At 34.1% G+C, this 24,146-nt stretch overlaps 1 protein-coding gene across 2 annotated transcripts in view; it reads right to left on the bottom strand.

The window, feature by feature from the left end:
* Nucleotides 1–4,611: 4,611 nt before the first annotated feature.
* The window catches only part of LOC129240570 (gamma-aminobutyric acid receptor subunit beta), a 115,412-nt gene continuing 95,877 nt past the window's right edge, over nucleotides 4,612–24,146 (bottom strand). For both annotated transcript variants that reach the window (XM_054876470.1, XM_054876471.1), the window contains exons 7-9: nucleotides 19,744–20,028; nucleotides 5,044–5,558; nucleotides 4,612–4,880 (exon numbers count right to left, since the gene is read on the bottom strand). In XM_054876470.1, the coding sequence (XP_054732445.1) occupies nucleotides 4,716–4,880; nucleotides 5,044–5,558; nucleotides 19,744–20,028 (965 nt within the window). In that variant the 3' untranslated portion in view covers nucleotides 4,612–4,715. The remainder of the gene's footprint in view (nucleotides 4,881–5,043; nucleotides 5,559–19,743; nucleotides 20,029–24,146) is intronic.

The following is a 24,146-nucleotide window of genomic DNA, read 5'->3' on the forward strand; positions in this document are numbered from 1 at the left end:
CATCTATTCGCCACTCGTTAACGCTTGGCTAAAAGAAGAGGCCTATTGCCTTATTACAACCATCGCCTATTTCTGAAAGCGATTATCGGCTGACCTTTTTTGATGAAATTTTTTAAAGGTTCTAGTTTTTCTTAACTCCATGTTTAAATGAGAGCTATACGGGTATTTTATTGTTTGCGTACACTTTTTTGTTTAAAAACGGAACATATTTACCGAAGACGTCATTAAGTTTATTTTTACATACTTATTTAAACAAATTAAACTTATAATTTTAAATAGCAAGCTGGTTTTATAACGACAGCAATTCAGGTCCTACCCTACATATTTTAATTAAAGTGTGTTTGGTAAATGTTCCTAAATGTGAACTTAAATACTTTCTGTTCAATTAGATTTAGTGAAATAAGTTAGTAAGTATAAGGAAAGAACTTAGTTTTTCAACACTAATTGGAACATCTGAGTACAGAAAGCATGTACGCTGAGTACTTTGAATTACTAATTTGCTTATATCGTTAAAACCAGTGCAGTTGAGATTTTGCAAGAAGTTTTACCTTCACGCATAGTATGTAAAATATAATGGAGTCATCTTGGTAGGGCCTGTTCCCAATCTATCAAATTTGATCAGTTTTTATACAGCATTAGACAATATGAAGTTGTTGTGAATAACTAACTTAGTTTTTTGAAAAAAACGTGAGGTTACAATGCGCTTTACTTTTTACAAGAAACAGGTTTTCTTCAAGCATCACAGTTCTACTTTTAAATGTCAATTGAAAATTAACTAAACTTTGTTCAGAAAAAATAGTCAGGCAATGCCCGCTTTCAGAAATATACCATGGACACCCGTTGCACAATAATTCGATAATTGTGGGACTGTGTAATTTAAATATAATATAATTTAATTAATTTAAGTAATTTATTGTAAAATATTAACTAAAAAATTTGCACGTTTTAGAGCCGCTCGCATTCGAATCAACTACTTTTAAATTTGTTTAATCTACGCAATGAAAATCTACGCTCAAATGCGCGTAACCTCCCGCAAATAACTACAATTTGTGTTGTGCTCTTGATTTTTTGCTAATCTGATGAATTTTGTTTTATGTCAATTTCAAAAAATTTGGCAAATAGTTTTGGAAGCGCTAAAGTGTAAAAGTGTTTATGTATGCACATAAGTTTTTAATATACAAATATTTCCTTTTATTTTAAGCTAATAGCTTTAAATATATTTTTGATTTACCGAAATTTCTTGCAAAGTTTTAAACATAAAAATTAAAAAAAAAAAAAAAAAAATGTTCAGCAAATATTTCAGTGTATTCGAACTTGTGCCTCCTGGACTGTACTCAACATCAATATATATAATGCTCTGAGCAATTAATATTAAATAAAAACGTATTCACCCAACAATAAATTTGTATACATTAACTTTTATATGTAACTAATAAACGCGATTGATATATTTATATGCTTATAATATTCGATAGTAGGCCTTTTGCAGCAAACAATTTTCATGAATGCATTTAATGAAATATCTTTCGAGTTGTCAGTATATGGAAGCATTGCTTTTATTGTGCCCTAACTAATAGTTAGACCAATTCCTTTGATGAGCCAAATCTCGACTTTACAAATATGAACTAGCCTGGCTGTAACTAGATTGTGACCAAATTGTAACTAGGTTGTTTTTACATTATTTTAGTCAGAGAAAAGGAAGCTAACACACTATGTTAGCATACTTAGCTGTCCAACATTATAAAAGTAATAGGTCTAGGTAAAAATTATCCAATTGAATTTTGTCCACACTAAAATCACACAATAACTGAACTGGCGCGAAATTCCAGTGGCAATTATTGCTTAATCCACAGCCCATACTTCTTTCGAGTAATATACAAGTAACATTACTCTGGCAAAGAAAATAATTGGCTGTTTGTCGACCTTGTCGAAAACAAGCATACAAGTAATGTCCATCAAAATGCTATGACAATATGCTATTCAAGAAGCAATGAACTCTTTTGTGAAAAGCCACTGGTGAGGCAGATCTGTATATGTTTGCAGCGATAGCAAAGCTGCGCTCATGGCCTTAAACAGCACTCCAACCACTTCAAGTGTAGTTGAGTCCTGTTAACTGTATCGGCAGACACAATATCCTGATACTAAAATGGCTCCCGGGATACGTGGGTATCGTGGGTAGCGAGACCTCTGGCTCTTTAGCTAGGATGGGCTCTGAGGTTAACTTCTTTGTCCCGGCGCCCGTTCTGCTACTCCCTTCTGCAACCATCAAAGCCACGGTTAGCAAACTGTTACTTCAGCCCACAAGTGAGCTTTGCAGGCAGATGGACAAAACTGAGACTACCTATCATGTCCGACTGACTGTCACAGATACCTCTGTCATTAAGCACAAGGGACTACAGGCAGCTGGTTGGACTTATGACGGACCACTTTCTATGGGCAAAGCACATGGAAAAGGTGGGCATCTCAGACAGTGTACTTTGCCCATCATATGGAGAGGACGATGAAACGGCGAACTACTTTCTGTGCATCTGCCCGGCCTTAGCTCGAATCAAGCTTGAAGCACTGATGTGTTAAGAAGCGACCACCTTGGCTTCTTAGCACCAGAAGATCTACTCATATTTCGTCGGAGGTCAGGTAGATTTAAAGAAAATTAAGAAAGGAGTCCGAGTGCAGTACAACAGACTTAACTTTGTCTGATTGCTGTACTGGTAAGTTGTCCAGACTAAAAAAAAAAAAAAATTTCTATCAAGAGATTTCACATTTAATTTTCTTGAATATTACAGAAAAGCGTTTAGCTCCAAAAATCCTATATTAATTAAAAGTGAAAATCTTGGAAGGAATTATGGAATTCAAGATCAAGTTTACAGCGGCCACGGTAGCCGAGGGAGTAGGTGCGTGAATACCAATTGCTAGAAAATGCTTTTCCTAATAGCGATCGCTTCTCGGCAGACAATTCCAAGCCTCCGAATGTATTTGTACCATTGAAAAGCTCCTCATAAAAAATAATCAGCCGCCGCTATTGACGCACACCACAATTAGGAGAAGGGTTTTGACCAAACAAATATGTGTTGCATTTTTTCTCAAACACATACAAATGTTGATAATTTCATTAATGGTGAAGGAACCTTTAGGGGGTTCTAGGCGAAGCCATCTGTAGTACATGCATACAATGCATGCAATTTATAGCTGGTCCTGTAATCTTACATGCACTTACATAGTTGCATTCCGCTTCTTACAAGAAAATATCTACAAACGAGTTCACGGTAGATTTGACTCAAAAATCGAGCACTTTTTTTAAATCAAGTATTCACAAATTTATGGCATGGTGTAGTCCATCGATGCTCATTGAGCGCGTGTAAAAATTCCGTTTCATAGGCATACAACTGCATGTGCATATATAAATAATATATAATAGTTTTGCTCTTCTACCAAGTATGGCCGTTGCGTTTGAATAGGATGCTCATCTTTGCCCATTTTTATTTTTTAATTTTGCTCATAAAAGGTACTGGCCTAACTGACTATTGGAGGAAAGCCAATTGATGTGTGTACTAAGGAAAGCTCAGTGCTTAACAAAGTTTGATTTTGTAAGCAAAATTCACACAAAGCTCAATAGCTACTATTCATATAACGAAATTATCTTCTTATAATCAAATTAAAAACTCTAAACTAAGCTAAACAATTAGCTCGGTAGTTATTGGTAATAGTAACACATGTAAAGTAACGCTCGTTTGCTGGAAATTTGTTAGAATTTCCAAAAATAATTTGCAAAAAAATTATAGTATTGCCACTCGGAACTTATCAAAAATATTTTCTTTCCCATAAGGAAGCAAAAGTAAACTGAAAACTCTAATATTTCTTTTGATTTTTTTTTTTTGGAAAATGTATGCTGTTCTTCTAGCAAGCGCGCGTTAGGTTTATTATTATTTATAACGGTAATTTTCTGTGCATGATTGTGCGCCATATCTACGTTTGGTAAGATTGTGTATCTGCTTGTCATTCTGCACTGCTTGCATCTGTGCGTGTGTATGTTTTGTGTTAATTTAAAATTTCCTAATGTTGACTTTTACCATTTTGATAATTATTCTTCATTTTGTTTTACCCAGTTTACATTTAGGCGTGTCATTACTTTCTAAAATCGTTTTCATCGTGTGCTTCACTATGCTTTCGATTATTTATAGTTGTAATTATTTTGAGCTTTTACCGCTTACTGTATTGTTATTGATTTTAGGTTAATTAATATTATTATTGAGCCTTTCGATCCACTAACTGATTTTTTATATGCCTATAAATTATTCTTGTGTTTTTCTCTCAGTGTATGTGCATGTCTTTACTCGTACCAGTGCTATCATGCTTTTATTTTATTTAGACTCTAACTCATTTTTATTTTGATTTTCTTTCCGAGTTTCCAGTTTTTTTCTTCTTTTGCATAGTATAATTAATTTTTACCTATCTTTTTTTTTGTGTCGTTTGTTGGCTGATTTTTCTAGTACACACATACATGTGTATGTTAATCCTCTCGTGCCTGTAGTACTTATATACTTATGCTAATTTTTATCATAGTGTATTTGCCTAATGTGTAAACTTAATTAATTTAGCGCGTTTTGCTTTCCTTCTGTACTCCCGTTGCTCGTCCAGTCATCGTTTTGGCTTAATGCAACCTGCGACACGCCTAGCGTGACACACTGCGTCCTCTGCTTCACATTCTGCCGCTTGCTTTACTTCTCCTCGCCCAGTAATACCAGATCATCGGCAACCACATCGCTTACGTGCAAGTAGATGATCCAGTACATCAGATTGAAGCAAACGAAACACACGGGAAACACTATACGCGAATATTTGTCAATGTCTGATGGCGTTATGCCTAACAGCTTGTTGATATCCTGTATGATTTAGTATTTGAATGAAATCACAAAACCAAATTCAAGAAAATAAATTGCAAAGAAATAGTTAAAAACAAACAAAAAAGTGGGATAAAGAGAGAAAAACAATCGATTAGTATGATCACTTTATTCCAGTCGTGTATGTATTTGGGCTGGAAATTACTTTTTTTACCTTTCCCGGGTGTAATAAATGGGATGGTACTGCCGCTTCGGCGTCCCCACCTTCGGGCGCTCCACCTGCGCCGCCGCCACCGCCGCCTCCTCCACCACCGCCTTGGGGTCCGGGGCCGGGTGGTCCTACTGGCGGTCCGCCACGTCCACCGTTCACAGTATTCTCGAGCGTGCCACCTTTGGAATGGGCCTTCGGATCGTGCACCTTGAATCTCACCTCCTGGAACAAGGGTCCCACTATCGAGCAACCGCGCGAACCAACGTTTTGTTGCATATTTGAAAAGCCAATTGGTCGGTTACTCACTGTTTGTTTAGGCGCATGAGGATGACCATGGCTATGGCCATGACCATGCCCATGTCCATGATCGCCTGCACTCGGATTGGGATTGGGTTGTGGTTGCACCCCATCCAGTTGCTGCTTTTTTTGCTCAGCTATCTTTTGGATCGCCATAAATCTTTGTTTTCGCATTTGAATTCGTTTTGCCATATAGCCGACGGTGGCGTATTCTATAGATTTTTTGTTTTTGATTTTTTTAATTTTAAATTTTTAAATTTTTTCAGTTTCATATATTGTAAATTAATAGATATTCAATATTGAGCATCGATTTTCAGTGTGATATAATTTTATTATTTAAATCAATCACATTTATTAAATATTAATTTATCAATGAAATGGTTGGTAGATAAGCAAGCATTCGGAATTAGTTTGAATTTGGAGTTCAATTTTGTCATTTTCAATTCAATCAGCAAAAGAATTTAGTGATAAACGCGATTGTTTTATTTGTTTTTCATTTTATTTTTTGTTTTGTCGAATTGTAATTCATTTTTGGGTTGTGCAGGGGACCAGGAGTATAGAATGAAAAAATAGAAAAATAAATAATACGAAATAATTTACTAATTTGTATTAGCTAATTATGCAAAATTAAGAAAAGCATATACGGTTTTATTTACAATACGCATGAGGAGGTGGGATTTTCTTTACCAAAGGGGAAGAACACAAAGAGGACGGACAATGGATAAATTCTATAGGAAAATAGTTGCAAAGGATATTTTTACTTCAGTAGGAACGAGAGGTTCACTAATATGTGAAATACTATTATTGCATATCTAAATAAAATGATGAGATACTTTCCATATTGTGTTCTATTCAAGGAAAATAGAAGTAGAAGGAATGTTTAACAAAAACATTATTAATGTTAAAATTTTTGTTCACCTTTTCATGAATCGTTATTTTTTATGTACTTGCCAAAGTGTTTTCTTCTTTAATTGTTTTTTTTTTCTTCTTTCTTGTTCTATTTTAACTTAACTTCGAAGACATTAAAGTATTCAATATGACTAAATAGTCGTGGTCCAGCTTCGGTTTAAGGCATGATGGCCTGCTGATCGGAGACTATGCATTCTAGAGTGTGTAAGAATTTACCTTAGAGTCATGCTTCACTACAAATTGTTCTCAAAAAGTACGTATATATGGTGCGGAAGAATTTTTATTTTAACAGAACAGCTCCAAATTCAAAACTGTTTGCGAATTTTATGATTTACTTTGACTCATTTGATTGATTAGCTTTAAAAATTATGTGATGCCGGCGAATATTTGTGCTAGAGAATGACTTTTTATACGCTCCTTTGGTGGTCATAATCAAGAGATCATTTTCAACATCACTGTTTTGAAAATTTATCGTATTTAAGAAAGTCTTTTCATTTTCCTAAAACCTGTGTTTTTATTTTTAAATTATAATATAGGAATTCTTTTCCTGTAAGAAGAAAAATTGCGAATTAGTGACTGACATCCGGAGTATGCTTAAATTATTAAGCGAACTATTTTCGAACTGGTTAAAAACTGACAGCTGCGCATGTCACAGGCAATGTGATGATCCCCATACCCCAATCCTTGACGACCACTACCCGACCATGACGAGGTGAGAATAGCGATAGCACAGCTACAGAAATGCAAAGCTGCGGCAGCCGACAGTGTGCTTTGCCCAATCCATACGAATTCTGCAATCTGTGTCAACTACCTCGGCATTAGTGCTCTAAATATGGCGGTAAAGCTCTAGCGAGCACATTGTGTGAAAGGCTTAAGCCCACCATCAATCAACTGATTGCATCTTATCATTATGGCCTGCGACCTGAACAATCCACAATCGGCCAGATATTCAAAATACGCCAAGCCTTAGTACAGACCTCTGAAGGAAGAATCGACACACATCATTATTTTGCCGATTTTACATCTGCATTTGACGGCACGAAAGGATTTGCCAATATGCCGCGGTGTCTGAATTTAGTATGCCCGCAAAGTTTTTGCACAACGATTTTAACAAACTTTAGTACACAGCTAAATTCAAATTAGCTGGACAACATTCACCCTTATATTTTGTATACGGTGGAAAATATCGCACTTTAGCTCGGTTAGAGTGACACACTTTGAGAAACTTCGAGAAACATGCAACCTTCTAAAAATGCTAAAAAAAAACACAAAAATTATGCAGCCGTGGCGAATGGCAGATTAAATGCAACATAATTACGAGAGAAAAAATACTATAAGACAATAGTTTTAGATAACCAACTGGTGAATTAGTTTAATGTAGCTCATTATTAGCACCTCAAACTCAACTAAGCGACTACTGGACTATTGTAATGAGAAGAGGCAGCATTTGCATTTGGTATTACAGCTCTCCACTACTTCGTTTTTCCATAGAGTATCGAACACTTGTGAAGATGTCAAAAATTTAATCATTCATTATTTCATTTATCTTGGTATGCTGCTGTCAAATAAAGATGTGAAAAAATCTTTTATAAAGGGTGGTTTAATTTTAAGAGCCGATGTTGAATATGAACCATACCTAATTTTTCAATTTCTGACTAACTCAATTTGAACCATGGAAAGATACAAAATCGAGCAGCGCCTTAAAGTTATTCACTCTTATTATGAAAACGGGCGTTCAAATCAAAATGCATATCGCGCACTTCGTGAAGAAAATCATCTTTAGTAATGAGGCACACATTCACGTCAGTGGATTCGTCAATAAGCAGAATTGCCGCATTTGAGCGAATGATAATCCAAGAGTGATTGCCGAAAAACCAATGCACCCACAAAGAGTGACTGTTTGGTGCGGTTTATGGGCCGGCGGCATCATTGGGCCGTATTTTTTCCAAAATGAGACCGGTCAGGCTGTTACTGTGAATAGTGTTCGCTATCGTGAGATGATAACGAAATTTGTATGGACCGAATAGGAAGATATGGATATGGACGATATGTGGTTTCAACAGGACGATGCCACTTGTCACACAGCTAACGAAACAATGGTTCTTTTGCGCGAAAACTTTGATGGCTGAATAATCTCACGTCGCGGCGATGTCAATTGGCCGCCAAGATCATGTGATTTGACACCGTTGGACTTCTTTCTTTGAGGTTATTTGAAAGAAAAGGTGTACGTCGATAAGCCAGCAACAATTTAAGAGCTAAATGACAATAATTTCCTAAAAAACTTGTATTTTATTCAAAATTAACGCCGGCCCTTGAAACTTAACCACCCTTTATATCGATGAAACATCCTTAATCACCAATTTCCAAGGTACTTTCGGACTCCTCGAATCTTGGTAAGCGCATTACCAACAGTCATTGGTTCGACTACACTTCTCTTAAGAAGGTATCTAATCTTTGGATTAACTTGTAATTGTTGTGGACATCATTTGCTGTTTACTCGAGCTTTTGTTACGATTTGTGGTCCACGATTTAATGTTTCCCTCCAAAAAGAGGTACTTAAAATTTTAAGCCGCTACGAAAGGAAATAGTTTTTCATGTTATTATAGTAAATCAAACCGCTTTAAGCAAAAGATCTTTTTACAATTTCCTATGCCCTACACGCAGTGGTCTTTACACCAAAAAAAGCTTGAGAGCGCCTTTCATAGTAATTAATGGATAACTTATTTCTATAATACAAATTCGATTACATTCGTGTACATAGCAATTAATAATCTCGAAATATCTCATCATTTTATTTGGCGTGTGAAAAGTATTTAATAAAAAACAAGATTGCTTTAGGGTTTTATGAGGCTAAATTTAGCTACCAGACCTTATGCGCACAACATAGAAAGCAAAATATACAGATATTGCAATGCAAGAATTAAAAAAATCTAAATATTTTTTTCTATATAAGCAAAATTGTGTCTTTTCTATTGTACGAAAATGTATTAAACAAAAATTTGTGTACTTGTAATTTAAGAGTAGTTTGAAAATAAAGCGTAAAGCTCAACAAATCATTTAAATTAAATTTCAACGTATTTTTACAGAAAAATAAATAAACAAAATAAAGTACAAATATGAAAATTTTTGTAAGAAATGTAAGCAGTTTTTGTAGTTTAAAATTTTGAGATTTTACTGTCTTTTTCTCTCTTCATTTTGAATACTATCATTTGAAGAAAATCCACTGGAATACTTGCTGTGGTGCCCTCTCGCTCTCCTCCAACCCAGCAAACACTCCACTTCAAATATAAGTTCAGCGAACAGGCACTTTTGTAATGTGACGCAAGGCGTAAATGGATTCAATAAGTGAATTATATTTATGTAAAATGTGTATAACTTAAAATTTTGGAATGGATTTAATCTGAAATAAATTTATTTGAAATAAAAATTTTGAATAAGTTGGTTTTGGTATCATCCGTTGTGGACGAGGTAAATTTAATTGTAAAGAGTATGCGAGCATAAAGAGAATATGCATAATGGTAATATTTTCTTTGCTAAATGTTCACTTTAAAACAAAAAAGTTAAAAATTGTAATTAATTTCTTATAAAAATTATGAAATGTATTAAGGTAGTTAACCCGTTAAAAGGCTGTCATTACTTTTTTTGTGATTTTTACGGTGTAGCTAAACCAGTCTAGCACTCTGAATTTTTTATCTTGTAGAAGAAGGTAATAAAAACAAATTAAAGAAACTATTCATTCAATATTTATACACATTTAAAGCAGGACCGGTTGTCATGATACGAAATCACAATCACATGAAATCAAAAATCAAATGACAATTTAGTCAGTAGAGATCTTTCAGAAAAACTGAACTTTTTTTTTGGCATTTTATTACACTTTTTTGAATTTTCATGCTTTTTTTATAACCATTTTATTATGAAAAAATTGGCCGAATAAATCTTCAAAAGTGTTGCTACTTATATTCTAGTCTAACAATGGATAAACCAAAATTCGTGGTAGGAAATGGTTTCATTCTTTTCCAAATGTTCTCCGTGATGATCAATAAGCTTCGTCGTCGCGCTACCACGCGCTGGTAGCTGGTACAACAACTTATTTTGGAAAACGTTCACTGATTTCGTCAAGAAAATTTATTATACCACTTTTCAAAGATACAAAGGAAGATGCTTGCATATGTAATGATATCGCTCATAAATGCATTCTAGCTTTCAAGTTTCTCGTTCACGGTTTGGTTCCTTTTTTTGCAGAAAACAGTTTTTAAATCAACTGCAAACAAGGCTAATATGACTCACGCGCCAAAACGCTCTAACTTCGTTTATGTTAAATTATATTAAACTTTCCAATGGCACCCGATAATACTAAAAGTTGTCAAGGTCAGAAAGATAAATAGCAACCCTTGTATTATACTAGATCAGTTATAATATAAGCAATAAAAATATCCCATAAACTTAAGCGGAATACGTCGTCTTTATATGATGATAGAAAATTTTAGAAATCATCTTTTACGATGGCGTTAAAAATTTTAAATACGCGAAGGTGCTAATCTAACTCTCTAGCAAATGCGAATATCCCTTTCGCACATTCTATGGCAAGTATGTTTATGGCAGTTAAGATTTAATTCTCAAAATCTTTCGTATACAGAACACTCGGGATGACCACCTTAATGTTTGTATGAATTTCGGGATTCTGTACAACTGCAACGGCTGGACAAGAAATGAAAATTGTTTGTCTGGATCACATCAGGACCATACAAAATGTATACTACATATGTATGTGAAAGGGTTATTTTTATAAACATCTTTAAATAAGTACTTACCTTGTATTACGACACAGAGTATTGGTTTATTTTTTTCAATTTTTTATTAAACATAAGATTTTCTTCAGTATAATATATAATAGTTAAAAGTAATAACAGATAACATATTTTAAGATATAAGTTAATTTTTCAAAAAGCACAAATATTTTTGAAATGCGTGTAATAAATTTACTATTAATATTCCTACATTTGACAAGTTTTCTGTATACTCGACTACTTGTATGAAGTATCCCGATACTTAAGCTGATCACCGAAAGGAGTTTTACGACATACTACTGTGGGCAAAAAGTAAGGTGAATTTATTTGTCAAAGTTCGCGGGATTTAAATTTCGCTCTAGTTATTTTTTTCATGAGTTGGCAGCACTGTTAATAACATCTGGACCAACTTTCATGTCATTATCAGTAATATATTTACGCTTGTGTTTACCAAACGACCAAGAGTGCATTTTTCGATTTTTACAATGTCTGATTTGATTGAGCAGAGAAATGCCATCAAATTTTGTTTGCGTAATGAAATTTCGGCTGCGGAAACGTTTAGCATGCAGAAGGCATTTGGTGATTCGACCACGTCGCAGAAAAATGTTTATAAGTGTTACAAAGACTTCAAAGAGGGTCGAGAACGTGTTCATGACTTGGAGCGCTCCGGACGACCATCGACGTCAACAGATGACCAACACGTCAATAAAGTGAAGGAGTTAGTGCTCAAAAATCGTCGGTTGACTGTTAAAGACCTTACTGATATGATCGGAATATCAGAAGGTTCTGTGAAAACCATTTTGAAAGACCATTTGAGCCTACGAAAAGTAAAATCTCGTTTGGTACCGAAAACTCTCAATTTCTTGGAAAAAAGTCGTTGCGTTGATGTGTGTGAAACAATGCTTTCAGACTATCAGGACAAGCTCAAATGCATCATTACGGGAGACATGGATTTATGCTTACGACCCTGAAGCAACTGACCAATCAAGCGAATATCGTGCTAAAGGTGAGGCCAGACCGAAAAGAGCACGTCAAAGTCGTTCAAAAATAATGGTCATGATGACAGTTTTTTTCGATTTTCGTGGTGGGGTGCACTATGAATTCCTTCCACCTGGCCAAACTGTTAATAAGGAATATTATTTGAGCGTAATGCGTCGTTTATGTGAAGCAATTCGTCTAAAAAGACCAGAATTATGGGCCAACAACTCTTGGTTTTTGCATCACAACTATGCATCGTCTCACACTGCACTCGTTCTTCGTGACGCATATCGTTCCGCAACCACCGTATTCGCCTGATTTGGCTCCGTGTGACTTCTGGCTATTCCCAAAACTCAAGAGACCACTCCGGGGAACGCGCTTCGAGTCGATTGAGGAGATAAAAGCTGAATCGAAGAAGGTGCTGATGGCTATAGGTACCGGAAATGGACTATTTGGCATGTTTCGGGATTGGAAAAATCGTTGGCATAAGTGTATTTCATCTAGAGGGGATTATTTTGAAGGGGATGAAATTGATTTACAAGAATAAATAAAGATTTTTTATTTTACAACCAAATTCACCTTACTTTTTGCCCACAGTAGTATATGAGCTGTTTTCTTTGAAAATGTTGTAAGCTCATTTTCACAAAAATTATTAGGAGGTTGAATTAGTTTTAAAGGTGACACACAGATGGCGCTATTTGTCACTTTATCGCGTTGGCAATTCTGGATATATATTCATGACAAAGCCTCATCCCTAGGTTTTGTTTATCAGTATCTGTCATTTCGCTGAAGTATAAACAACGCAGTGTTTTCGTGCTCCGAGTATGTCAACTTTCGTGCCGTCGAAACGCAATTTGCGGGAAGCTTTGCTTTTCTGCTTCAATTTGAAAAAAAATACAGCCCAAGCCCGTGCATTGCTGCAGGAGGCCTACCCAGACCCTGTCAAAAAATACCTTGGAACGCTTGGCTCTATCGCGTGCACGTGTTTTCCCGTGGTACAAATCGTTCAAAGAGGGCCGTACATCGGTTGAAAACTTGCCTTATGAACGTCGTCCAGCAACATCAGTAAACGACGAAAACATCGGAAAAGTAAAGGAAATTGTGCTTGAAAATCGCACAAATCGCAAAATCGGTTAACGCTGAATAATATTTAGACGTTTTAAAGCGTTTGCGCGAGAACATTCGTCTTAAAAGGAACTAATTGTGGGACAACAGGACTTGGTTCTTGCATCACGAGAATGCACCAGCTCACACATCACGTCTTGTTCGCGATTATTTGAACAAAAATAATGTTAATATCATTCCGCAAGCACCGTATTCGCCTGATATGGCTCCATGTGACTTTTTCCTGTTTCCCAAGCTGAAGTTGCCGCTCCGCGGAAAACATTTTCAGACAATTGAAGTCATAGAAGAGAATTCGAAGAACACACTCGAGCTTGACTTGTTTACAGTAGCACAGAAAACAAACTATGTGACATCTCACGCTGAAATTTGCCATGTAAGCTTATAACAGTCCTACCAAAAAATAAAAAGTTTATTTTTGCCATATGTCATCCGCGGACCGTTTTATTGATACCGTCTCGTTCATATTTGAGTAGAAGGTAAGTCCACTTTCCTCAAACACATACGACTATTTAATTCAAAATTGTACTACATAACTTCCTTAGTGCATTTTTATTTGTGTGCCAACCTTGTAAATGACATAAACATTTTTATAATTTCCCGATTTTTCCACGTTTATTACAGAACATAAGGTCATTTAAGGGTGCCCAAGAAATTGTTTTTTGTTGCTTGAAGCGCTTAGAAAATTTAACCACGCAACAACATGTAATAGCCTACAACATGGCCTAGAGAAAATAAAACTTTTAAGTTGCCTTTAAAGTGGCTTAAAGTTGCTCATTCCTCCAAGAACGACACAGATATTATCAGCCATAAACATTTATATTCCGGACACCCTTATCTACCAAATCATACCGATTTTGAAACTATCGAAAATACTGTAAGATAACAATATTTATTATATGTACGTAAAAACTATTCTACTATCATAAAACAATGCCGAAGGTATGAAAAGTTTATTTTGCCTCTAATGAAACAAGTTGATTTTGTTACTCCAAACACTTAGAAGATACGATTCTAAGAAGGCGAAAAAATATCAGCAGTGAAGAAATAAATTGGATGAAGCTACGACGGATAAGGCTTTTGAAAAGCAAGTCATATACAATTTTCTATAAAACTTCATTTAGTGAGAATGAGGATTTTAAATCACTAAATTTATTGCTCTTACGGGGAGGCCCCCAGAACATTGGAAATATAGTACCAACACGTTTATATCCTCATTCCAGATCCATCATATTCGAAAAATGTACAGATAAGCTTGATTTATTACCATTTATCCCTCCAATACATCAAGACTGTTTTCAAAAACTTGATCATAATGAAAAAAGCTAAAATATATTAATAGTATAAATAAAAGTCTATTTTTTTTTGAAATATTTGAAAAAAAAAAATTTCATAAAAAATGGTTTGTTTCAATTGAGATATTGTAGTTAGTATTTTGTAAGTGTTATTTACTTTTGTCCTTTTGGAGTCGTTAAAAGCCTACATTTTTGTTAATCGCATTAAAAAAATACATAATAAATTTAAACCAATTTGATGTTTAAGCAAAAAAAAAAAAATGTAATAGTATGTATTCATAACCTTAAATATCCCCATATAAAATAAAATACACTTACACCACTTTCAAAGAAACACGCTCATATACAAGTATGATATATCCGTACTTTGCTGTCCTGAACTCATTAAAGCCTGTAATTTAGTGCTGATACAGCCGGACGACAAATAAAGGGTATTTCGAAAGACGCACCTAGATGTTGTTTTAAAATAAAATATATACAAATTTACATATTTAATTCAAAATACGGCTCTCAACAATTTTATAAGAAAGATCAAATCATTTAAATGCCCACCATGAGGACTTCTAGAGGTAAAATATGTCAAACAGTCGAATCATGAATGCCTATTTTTAATGCACGTTTTACATTTCTTAATCATATAGATATTATTATATCTAAAGCGTACTCTATAATTGGTTTTGTTAGAAGGAAAAGCTCGAACTTTGCGGACCCTTATACTCTTAAGTTACTATTTACAGAATAGGTTCGTTCTACATTGAAATATGCCGTGTTTATTTTGAGACCTTAGCGACAATTATCTATCGACGGAATTGAACGAGCTGAAAAGGTTTTTCTTAAGTATGCCGCCTCTTCCCAAAACTTCTCTGATCCTGTTTCATCATACAAATCTCACCTAATTCTAATTAATCTCAAACAGCAAGAAAGTAGAAGATCGATTTTGTCGATGCCTTTTCTATTTCTATTATCAAAGGGGGATTTACTGATCCTCTCTTCTAGAAATGGTTTACTTTTCGGTCTCTACGAGATATTTACCTATCATATTACAATTCCGTTCCATTTGAATAGGAGCAGAACAAATTATGCCTGCAATGCTTCTATTGCTCGCTCTATTCATGAACTCAATGAGATCTCGAATACTATTGATTGATTGATTTTACTTTATCTAAGTTATGCTTTTCTGCGCAATTAAACCGTTTATTGTAATTTAGATTTTCGATAACGATATGTAGTGAGTAAGAATAATTGTATTGTAATTTAACTTTTTTTTTTGGTTTTTGTTAAACATACTTTTTTCCGTTAAAAGTAGTCCGTAAAAATAATTGTTTCTTGATTTCAGTATAAATAAATAAATAAAAAAGGTACCTCCAAGAATAATTTACTATTGACATCTAGGCGTCTCTTTTGAAATACCCTTTACATCCCATCGCATTTTCGGAAATGAACGAGCTAATGAAAGATATATATTTCATATCTAAAGTAATCTATCTAAACAAAACTATTGCCATTGGTAGAGCAAGAAAACCTCATCTTATTTGTTTGAGCGAGCGTCACTGCCTTCAAAATCTCAGCCACCTTGTGCACGTGCGTACAGTACTTAGGAGGTTAAGTAATTTCTTTAAATTATGGAAGCCCGATTTCAATCGCTTTCAATATTAAAGTACTATAGTCGAAGGGTATCATATAACATAAGCTTTGAAGCAGCGATTTTACTCAAAAACTCATCTTTGATGATTATACGCACTTTCTGAACCATAGTATCGGGTAGGAGGTTGTATTGGTCGCATCATTATAAAATATTTTTGCTTCTAAAATTGAGATTTCAACAATATCACGAACATTGAAATATTAAAGAAATTTTTTTCTTTGCTGCAGCATATATTAAAATTGAATGTGGACGACTGCTTGCATCCAAAAGAGATATTTTAATAATTAAGCTAAATAACTTTAAAATCAGTCGCTTTGCGATATCATTTGGATGAAGCCGTTAACAATCGATATTATGTCGACTATCCCGCAGTGATTCACGTCCTTATACACAGAACTGTTAGTATCGAAATAAACTTTGGCCGGCTGTTATTTGAATGAAGTTATATTTCACGATTAATCGGAAGGTTTACTCTTCATAGTAAAATATTGAGAATTTTTCAGCCAACGGCCCATCAGCCCATCTTTTGCCGTTTATCTCACGTAAACACAAGTATATTGAAACATTTGCAAGTAACACTTATAACATACCTATGTATATGTACTTACCTCAACATTTGCTTTGCTATCCTATTACTTGACACCTGTAAAAAAAAACTTAGCTTTTAGTTTAGTTTTGGATGTTCAGAATTCCGAAGCTTAAAATTGTAAGATTTTTCAACGTCATGAATTGATTAGCAATGCTGCTGAATCAATACTTAACGTGAAAAACCTGATGAAACATTTTTTAAGTTGAGTGCCTTGATTCACAATTAATGTTCGTAGATGTGCATATATGTACTTATGTAGACATTGATGTGCACGGTACGTAGTGCTCTCTTTTAGGCGTATAACGTATAATACTGTTGCTCAACTGAAGCTGGGCGTATATTGATATCAGGGTACCATTTAGGTGTTTGCTGGTGTTGGTGAATATTTTATATTTGAAGTGCCGTAGGTCTAATTTGATTTTATTAGTAATAGTAGTAGGAGTGGTCTTTGCGTCAGAGAGTGCTTGTGTGCTGGTTTTTTTCGCACTGCACTGACATATTATAAAATATTTCAGGCTTAAATATTTGCAGATGAATTTGAGTGAAATACGAAAATGAATTAAAATTATAAATTATTGTTGGTGGGAAGCGGAGAGGAATGTTAATGCTTTACGCACACCATACACGTGGAAGCGCGTATCAGTGAACTTACATTTATTTTCTTTCCAAATGATAATATTAGCAATTCAATGTATACTTTGCATTGAAAATTAACAATAACATACAAATACGAAAAAAGAGATTTTTCTTCTTTTTTTTTGGTTTGTTTTTGTTCGTTTAGTTTTGTTAGAACTGTTGTGGTTTTCTTTTGTTTTTGGATGGTGTTGAGTTGTTCAAACGAGGATAATTATTAAAAGTTTTTTTTTTTATGCTCTGTTTGTTTTGAGCTTTGTGGTGTATATAATACATTAAAGAAAAATATGTATGTTGGTAAATATGCATTATTTAATTAATAGATATTCATTTATTTAATTTAATAAAGTAGTAGAAGGTATTACGAGTTACATATAAAAGTGAAGAATTCGAGTTGAATTCTTATTGAAATTGTGTGAAAAAGTCGAAAAATTGGGGATGTAAAGTTTGAAAACTGACAAGAGCAGAAAGCATTTTTATTGAAAATGTGTATATTAAAAAATCAGATTGAACATATATGCTATATACTTAGTGAAAGCAAATTATAAATTATCAATAAATTTGAGTTCCAACTTCTTATTCCAATGATAGTATTCAAACTAACAAAATAATTAAAAACTAAAAATATGTATGAAAATTCTGTTTCAAAGTCATTAACAAAATTATATTTCATAATTTAATTTGATATGCCTTTGGAACAATGCTGACAGTAATTAAAAGTTCTGATCCAATGTTCTTCTAACATATGAAAGTATCTACTTATACATATATACGTTAGACTGGGTTGAAAAAAGTTATAAAAGTCCACCACAGTATTTGAAGCTTAGGTTGAGGGGATTTCAGCATTATAAAAAAAGTGTTTGCTCCTTCTGAAACCCGTCGAAACCCTTCTGAAACCAGTTCTATTTTTCATTTCAACGCCCGTTTGAGCTTCGAAATCAGAGTTACTTATTTGAGTCAGTCACTTAAAGTTAGATCCCATTAGGATATCCTTTAGTTAAATCGAACTAAGTTACTTAGCATTAGCCTTAATACAGTGATGGACTTTTGCAGATTCTTCTTCATATCGCGACAAACTGGATTTAATGTATGTAAGTTGCTATTCAAATATTATACAGGAGTTCAATTTAAAGTGTGCCCAATACACATAGCTGTTCGAAGCATGAAATTTTACCCATTCAAGGTTTGAGTCCCTGTAGAAATTACAAAACAAACATTTTTTTAATAAATTCCCTTGAAAATTACACGATAAAAAGGTTAAGGTGCGAAAGATTATTTGATGTTAATTTTTTTTTTTTGATTTGAAACAGCCTTTGTCAATCCGATTCGAGGGACTTTTAGGATTTCTACGGTGCACAGATTTCATAAGACTAGCTGGAGTTAGCTTATAAAATCGGCAAATGATGAGATGGTTCTATTCTGAGTCAGGCATATCTCCCGAAAGTTCCAGACCTTTTTCTGTTATCAAACTTAACGTAGTGCTGGAAATTTTAATGCATTTCTTTGTAGATGTTGTATTTTCTTTTGATAATGATGATGATATTACGTAATATATTACTTGTTAAAGCTCTGGTTATGGTGTTAATATATTCATCAGCCTCTGCGTAGTTTTTCCTCTATGTATACCGTTTATGTATTGTGTGTAAGGAATCCTATTCAAAATTCTAGTTCATTTCCCAAAAAATACTTATTTTCTCACCTCTTTACCATGAACTATATACTTGTAACATACATATATACAAACAGGTAAGAAAGTTCTAAATTCGCTGCGGACAGAATTTTACACTTTATATCTGCACACATTTTCTTAAAACTCAATTTGGACTGACTGTTAATTCACAGCCAAATAGAGTTATAGCTTGTAATATCAAACGGGTGGAGGAAGACTTAGTTTCCACACATAAAGAGGGGTGTGATGCTTATCCGATCTCAGTAATATTTATGACCGATTTGCAAATAATAATGTGTGTACGAAGTTCGGGCGACTTGTCTTTATCGAAATGCACATATTTACCCAAATAAGGGTCATACTGGCGTCGTTTTTCTTTTCTGGGTTGATTTTTTGTACCAAAGATTCATTTTGGTTTATATCTGTATAAGACGAATTTTTGTTTTTTGAACTCCACCTGTATATGAGGATGGGTTTGGCTATTCAAAAGAAGAACACTTATCATATAAAGAGGCATATCAAGGCATACCAATTATTTCCAACAAAAACAAAAAATAAAACAATTTTATAAATATTAATAATTTTGGTATTTCGTCACATTTTGCATTGTTTTCATGTGTGAGTAAAACTAAAAGCACCAAAATACATGTATGTACGTATGTATGAAATTAAGAAAATAAACATATTTATGAACAACATTGAGAACAGTTAAATCTTGTATGGCATATGTATGTATATGTAATTCTTGTAGCGTTTATTTAGTTTACCCAAAAGACTGGCAAAGACCATAACGAAGCATGTTCCTAAATACACGTCAATCGATTTGACATATGAAATCTTTGGCAATGCTGCATTTGTTGACGACATCAGTGTGGTCATTGTCAACACGGTGGTAACACCGAGCGCCACACGTGCCGGTGTGGCATTACGATTGAGCCAAAATGATACCCATGATATAATAACGATCAGTCCAGAGGGTATATAAATTTGTATGAGATAGTAGCCCATCGAGCGCACGAATTGTATCTCACAGGCGAGTCGTGAGTAATTTCCTGTTACCAAATATTGCGGGCGTTGAAAATGTGGAGCGTATTACGTTGAACGTAGATCATAGCGAGCGCGCATGAAGAGAAAGAGAAATATATTAGTATTGTGGTTTTGGTAGGTTTTTGCTTGTTTTACTATTTATTTATATAGTTTCATAAGTTTTGAAAGTTCTATTAGAAATTATTGATACGAACGAAAAATGAATAATTTACTAGAAATATTGCATATCACATTGTTAGTAGAAAATTGTATGTCCAAAATAATAATCAACAACATTTCAAGAAACTAGGAAGAGTTCAGTGTAATTTATCAAATAGTTTAACAAAAAGTTGTATTTTATGTATACAGTTAGTTGCATAAAACTTTTGAACGGAAAAACTTCTGCGCACTAATACATAAAATTACGTTAAACAAATATGTATTGGAAAAAAGCGACTAGAAAAACTTTCGAAAGGCAAAAATTTCAATGGCTTTTCTTTACATAATTATTCATACTCAAATGTGTGTCTTACATTTGCATGAATGGAATTTTGATCATAAAATACTCACATACTCTGTGCAATAACTATAGCACCTCTTACACACTCACACACACTCGTGCAGGAGGGTACTATAATTTGTTCCACCTAACAGTTGTGTGCAACAACAACAAGGAATATAAATAAATATATGTGGACATATAAAATACACCAAAATGCTCACAATGATGAGAGAAGTCGATATAGCCATGTCTGTCCGTCCTTCCGTCCGCAAATAATCAGATATTTCATTGACACTTAATGCACATATTACTTTGCGTAGAAAGAAAATTGGAATTAAAAATTGGCGAAATCGGTCAATAGCTATGTCCACCTCTCAACTAAGAGTAATTTCCAAACAATAAAACCTTAATGTCCCTGTTAAAAATAAAGCAAAACTACTCAAATTTGGTACAAGCAACGAAGCCAAAGAAACAAACGCAACACGATGAAAGGAGAATTTTATAATATGTACGGTAATCCATCCATTTTTGATTGAATTTGAGTATATTGATCACGACTCGCGTAACTAAGCTCACGTATTACTTCTCACCTCATTTGAATTCGACATAAATACCTGTATTATTGAGATCGACCCATGGCACGCTCACTCTTTATATGTATGTATGTTAGTACTAAATTTCCGTCCGCCCGTCTGATGTCACAAGCTATAACTCTCATTGTCTCCCAGTTAAAGCTTACTTAAATGTGCGCGGGTATACAAAATTCGGTCCGTACCGAATTTTGCTCTCCCTTACTTGCTGTTTATTGTAATTCTGTATACTGCCTGATAATTTAGTATTTTCAGTGTCTTTTTAAAAATACAATTATGCTCAATTGCTCTCTCACTATTTGCCTAACAATAGAGCAAAAATCAATAAATTTGAAAACTACTGAACCAAAATGGTTCAGTTGTTTTGCTTGTCACATAACTCTTGCATTAGTTTCGTTTAGTTTCTGTAAAGATTAATGATCAACTTGAAAAGCTACTAAAAGATTTCATTCACCAAAATAAATTTGTTAAATTACCTATTGAAATATTTTCAAGAGTTAGCTTACATTTACATCTTTTAATAATTTTTACTTGCTTTTATGACCTATTCTCTTCACGGTTTTTGTGTATAACATAAATCGACATAAAGTTTGAACCGAGAAAACAAGTGTCCCCACTAATTATTATTATTTTTTAATTCTTAAGATTGTTTATCACGAAAACGTGCCTTGACAACTTGCTAATATCCATCGGAAAATTATAGTCCAGTTCTTGATTCTGAAAGTCAATTAAAAAACACCGGTCTGCATGTGTCACGCCCCCTATATAAACCTGTTCCGTATAAACTCGTCTCCGATACGAATCCGTTGGTTGCGTGTTTCTATTCGCACTCATTTCAATAGTTTTGAAAAAGTGTTTATTAATTAAAATATTTGTTAAAACAAATTTGTTAAAATAGAATTATGAATGTAAATTTAATTGTTAATAAACTATTTTTTGTATTTTTTTTTAGTTAAATCTTAGATTTAAGACAAGATGATCCAACAAAAAAAATAGTTATTTTGACTTCTAGCTTCGTTTTTAGCGGTAATGGGCTAATAACATAATTTAGCTGAAAATATGATTTACAGCCGTTGAAAAATACTTAAGAACAATTCGTTGACACCTAGACAAGGTGTGTTCAAAAAGTATCGCGAATTTTGAATTTTCGCAGGTTTAGTATATTCGAATTTTGATTTTTTTGTGGCGATATGTTGGCACTCATGCCGACGAGTTCGGCCAATTTGAATGCTCAGTTCATTGCTGACAGCTGCTTTGCTTGCACGTGTTTGGGATCGTCTTCGATTTTTACCTATACAAAAAGATTCTTTGGACCAAAGCAACGTTTATCGGTTGTACAAAATTTTCTCAGAAGGCCGAGAAGATGTGAACGACGATAAGCGTGCCGGACGCTGGCATGCCGAGCACTTTAACAACAGACGAAAGAATTGATGAAGTGAAGAAAATGGTATTGGCCAAATACGAATACGAATACAGCGATATCGGTACTTTTTGCGTTTGAATATATTTTCTGTGATCTTATTCATGGAAATGCGTTCATTTATCTATTTCTATTTAAAGGCTCGCATTGATTTTTTGCGTTTTAGTAGGAGCACTGATGTTTTTGGGAGAAATATACTTAAAACCTATTCGGCCTTTGTCCAAACTTTTGTGAATTGTTTTCTGTTTTATATTTTAACTGGTATGTAAGTTCAAAATAAAATAGCTGGAGTTGTTGTTTTTGTTGTTGTGGCAGCATAAACATTCCCCAACATATACGGAAAATGCTACTGAAATGACAGTCCTTGGCCTGTTATAAATCCTGGTCGTCCCGGTTACGTTGAACCGACAGTCGTGGGAACATATCTGGAGTATTCTACTTTACTTCAGTTGAAACGATTCAATACTGTCTAAAGGGAAAAATTCCACTTCGAGAATTAATTATAGAGCTGCAAAGGACCGGTTTATCCTATAGTGACATTTCAGCACAATTAAACGTTTCAAATACAAGAGTTTTTAATACTTTGAAATATTTTTCAGAGTATAAAACATGAGAAAACGTTTCCGGAAAAAATAGGGCGTGAAAGACTACTAGACAGATTTATAAGATGATCGACAAATTTTCAAAACAGCATCCCCGGAAGAATGCTGCTGACCAATCGAGAAATTTTTCGTCACCTAAAAAAACGAATAACCAAAGAGGAGTTTCATTGACATAAGCAGGCACTCACGGTCGATTGGCACGGAAGACGCCAATGGTGACAGCATCGCAACGACAACGCAGAATTGAGTTCGCTCAAGAGCACATATCCTGGACTCAAAATCAGCGGCGTTATATTTTATTCAGCGATGAAAGGAAACCAAATAGAGTTGGTTCAAATGGTAGAAAGTACGTGCGGCAGCCAAAACGTGCATCATTCAACTCCCAAGTTCGCCTCACCAATCATAAAGCGCATTTCTCGTGTTACAAGCATAGGTTATCGAAGACACTTTAATTACTTGCACTAGACTGAGCATCTTAGAAAAGCCCACTTAAATTCAATAGATCATCTTTGGAACGCCGTCAGAAATGTACTGAGTACGCACAATATCACAAATTTGGATCAGTTACTTGAAAAGGCCGAGGCAGCATGGGAATTAAGCTAGAAGGATTTTCAATAAAATACTAATTTATACTTTTCTCATTCGCCTGCATTTTGTTTGACTATTATTTTGCTTCGTTCTTAAGTGTTTTTCTCGAAGGATTTTTAATTGTACTAACCTTTGTACATGAAGTAAAAAACTGATGTTTTTCTAAGATAAGAAAACCAACTGTTACAGATTGAAAACATTTTAAATTTATAAAATAAAACCTTATAGGTAAACATTTAAAAGATTTTATTGGAAAAAGTGTCAAGTGGAGAGAACTGGTTATCGTTCCTAAGTATTTTTCATTATTTTGTAATCTATAATTTTCTTGAAATTGTATTTAACTGTGAACTATATACTTTTCAATTTTATTTAATTTCTGAACGAAATGTTAACATTAGATCGCAGTTTGCGTATAATCAGCCCCAATTATAAAATACGTTTT

The sequence above is a fragment of the Anastrepha obliqua genome, chromosome 3 (assembly GCF_027943255.1).
Source record: "Anastrepha obliqua isolate idAnaObli1 chromosome 3, idAnaObli1_1.0, whole genome shotgun sequence".
NCBI classification, from domain to species: Eukaryota; Metazoa; Arthropoda; class Insecta; order Diptera; family Tephritidae; genus Anastrepha; species Anastrepha obliqua.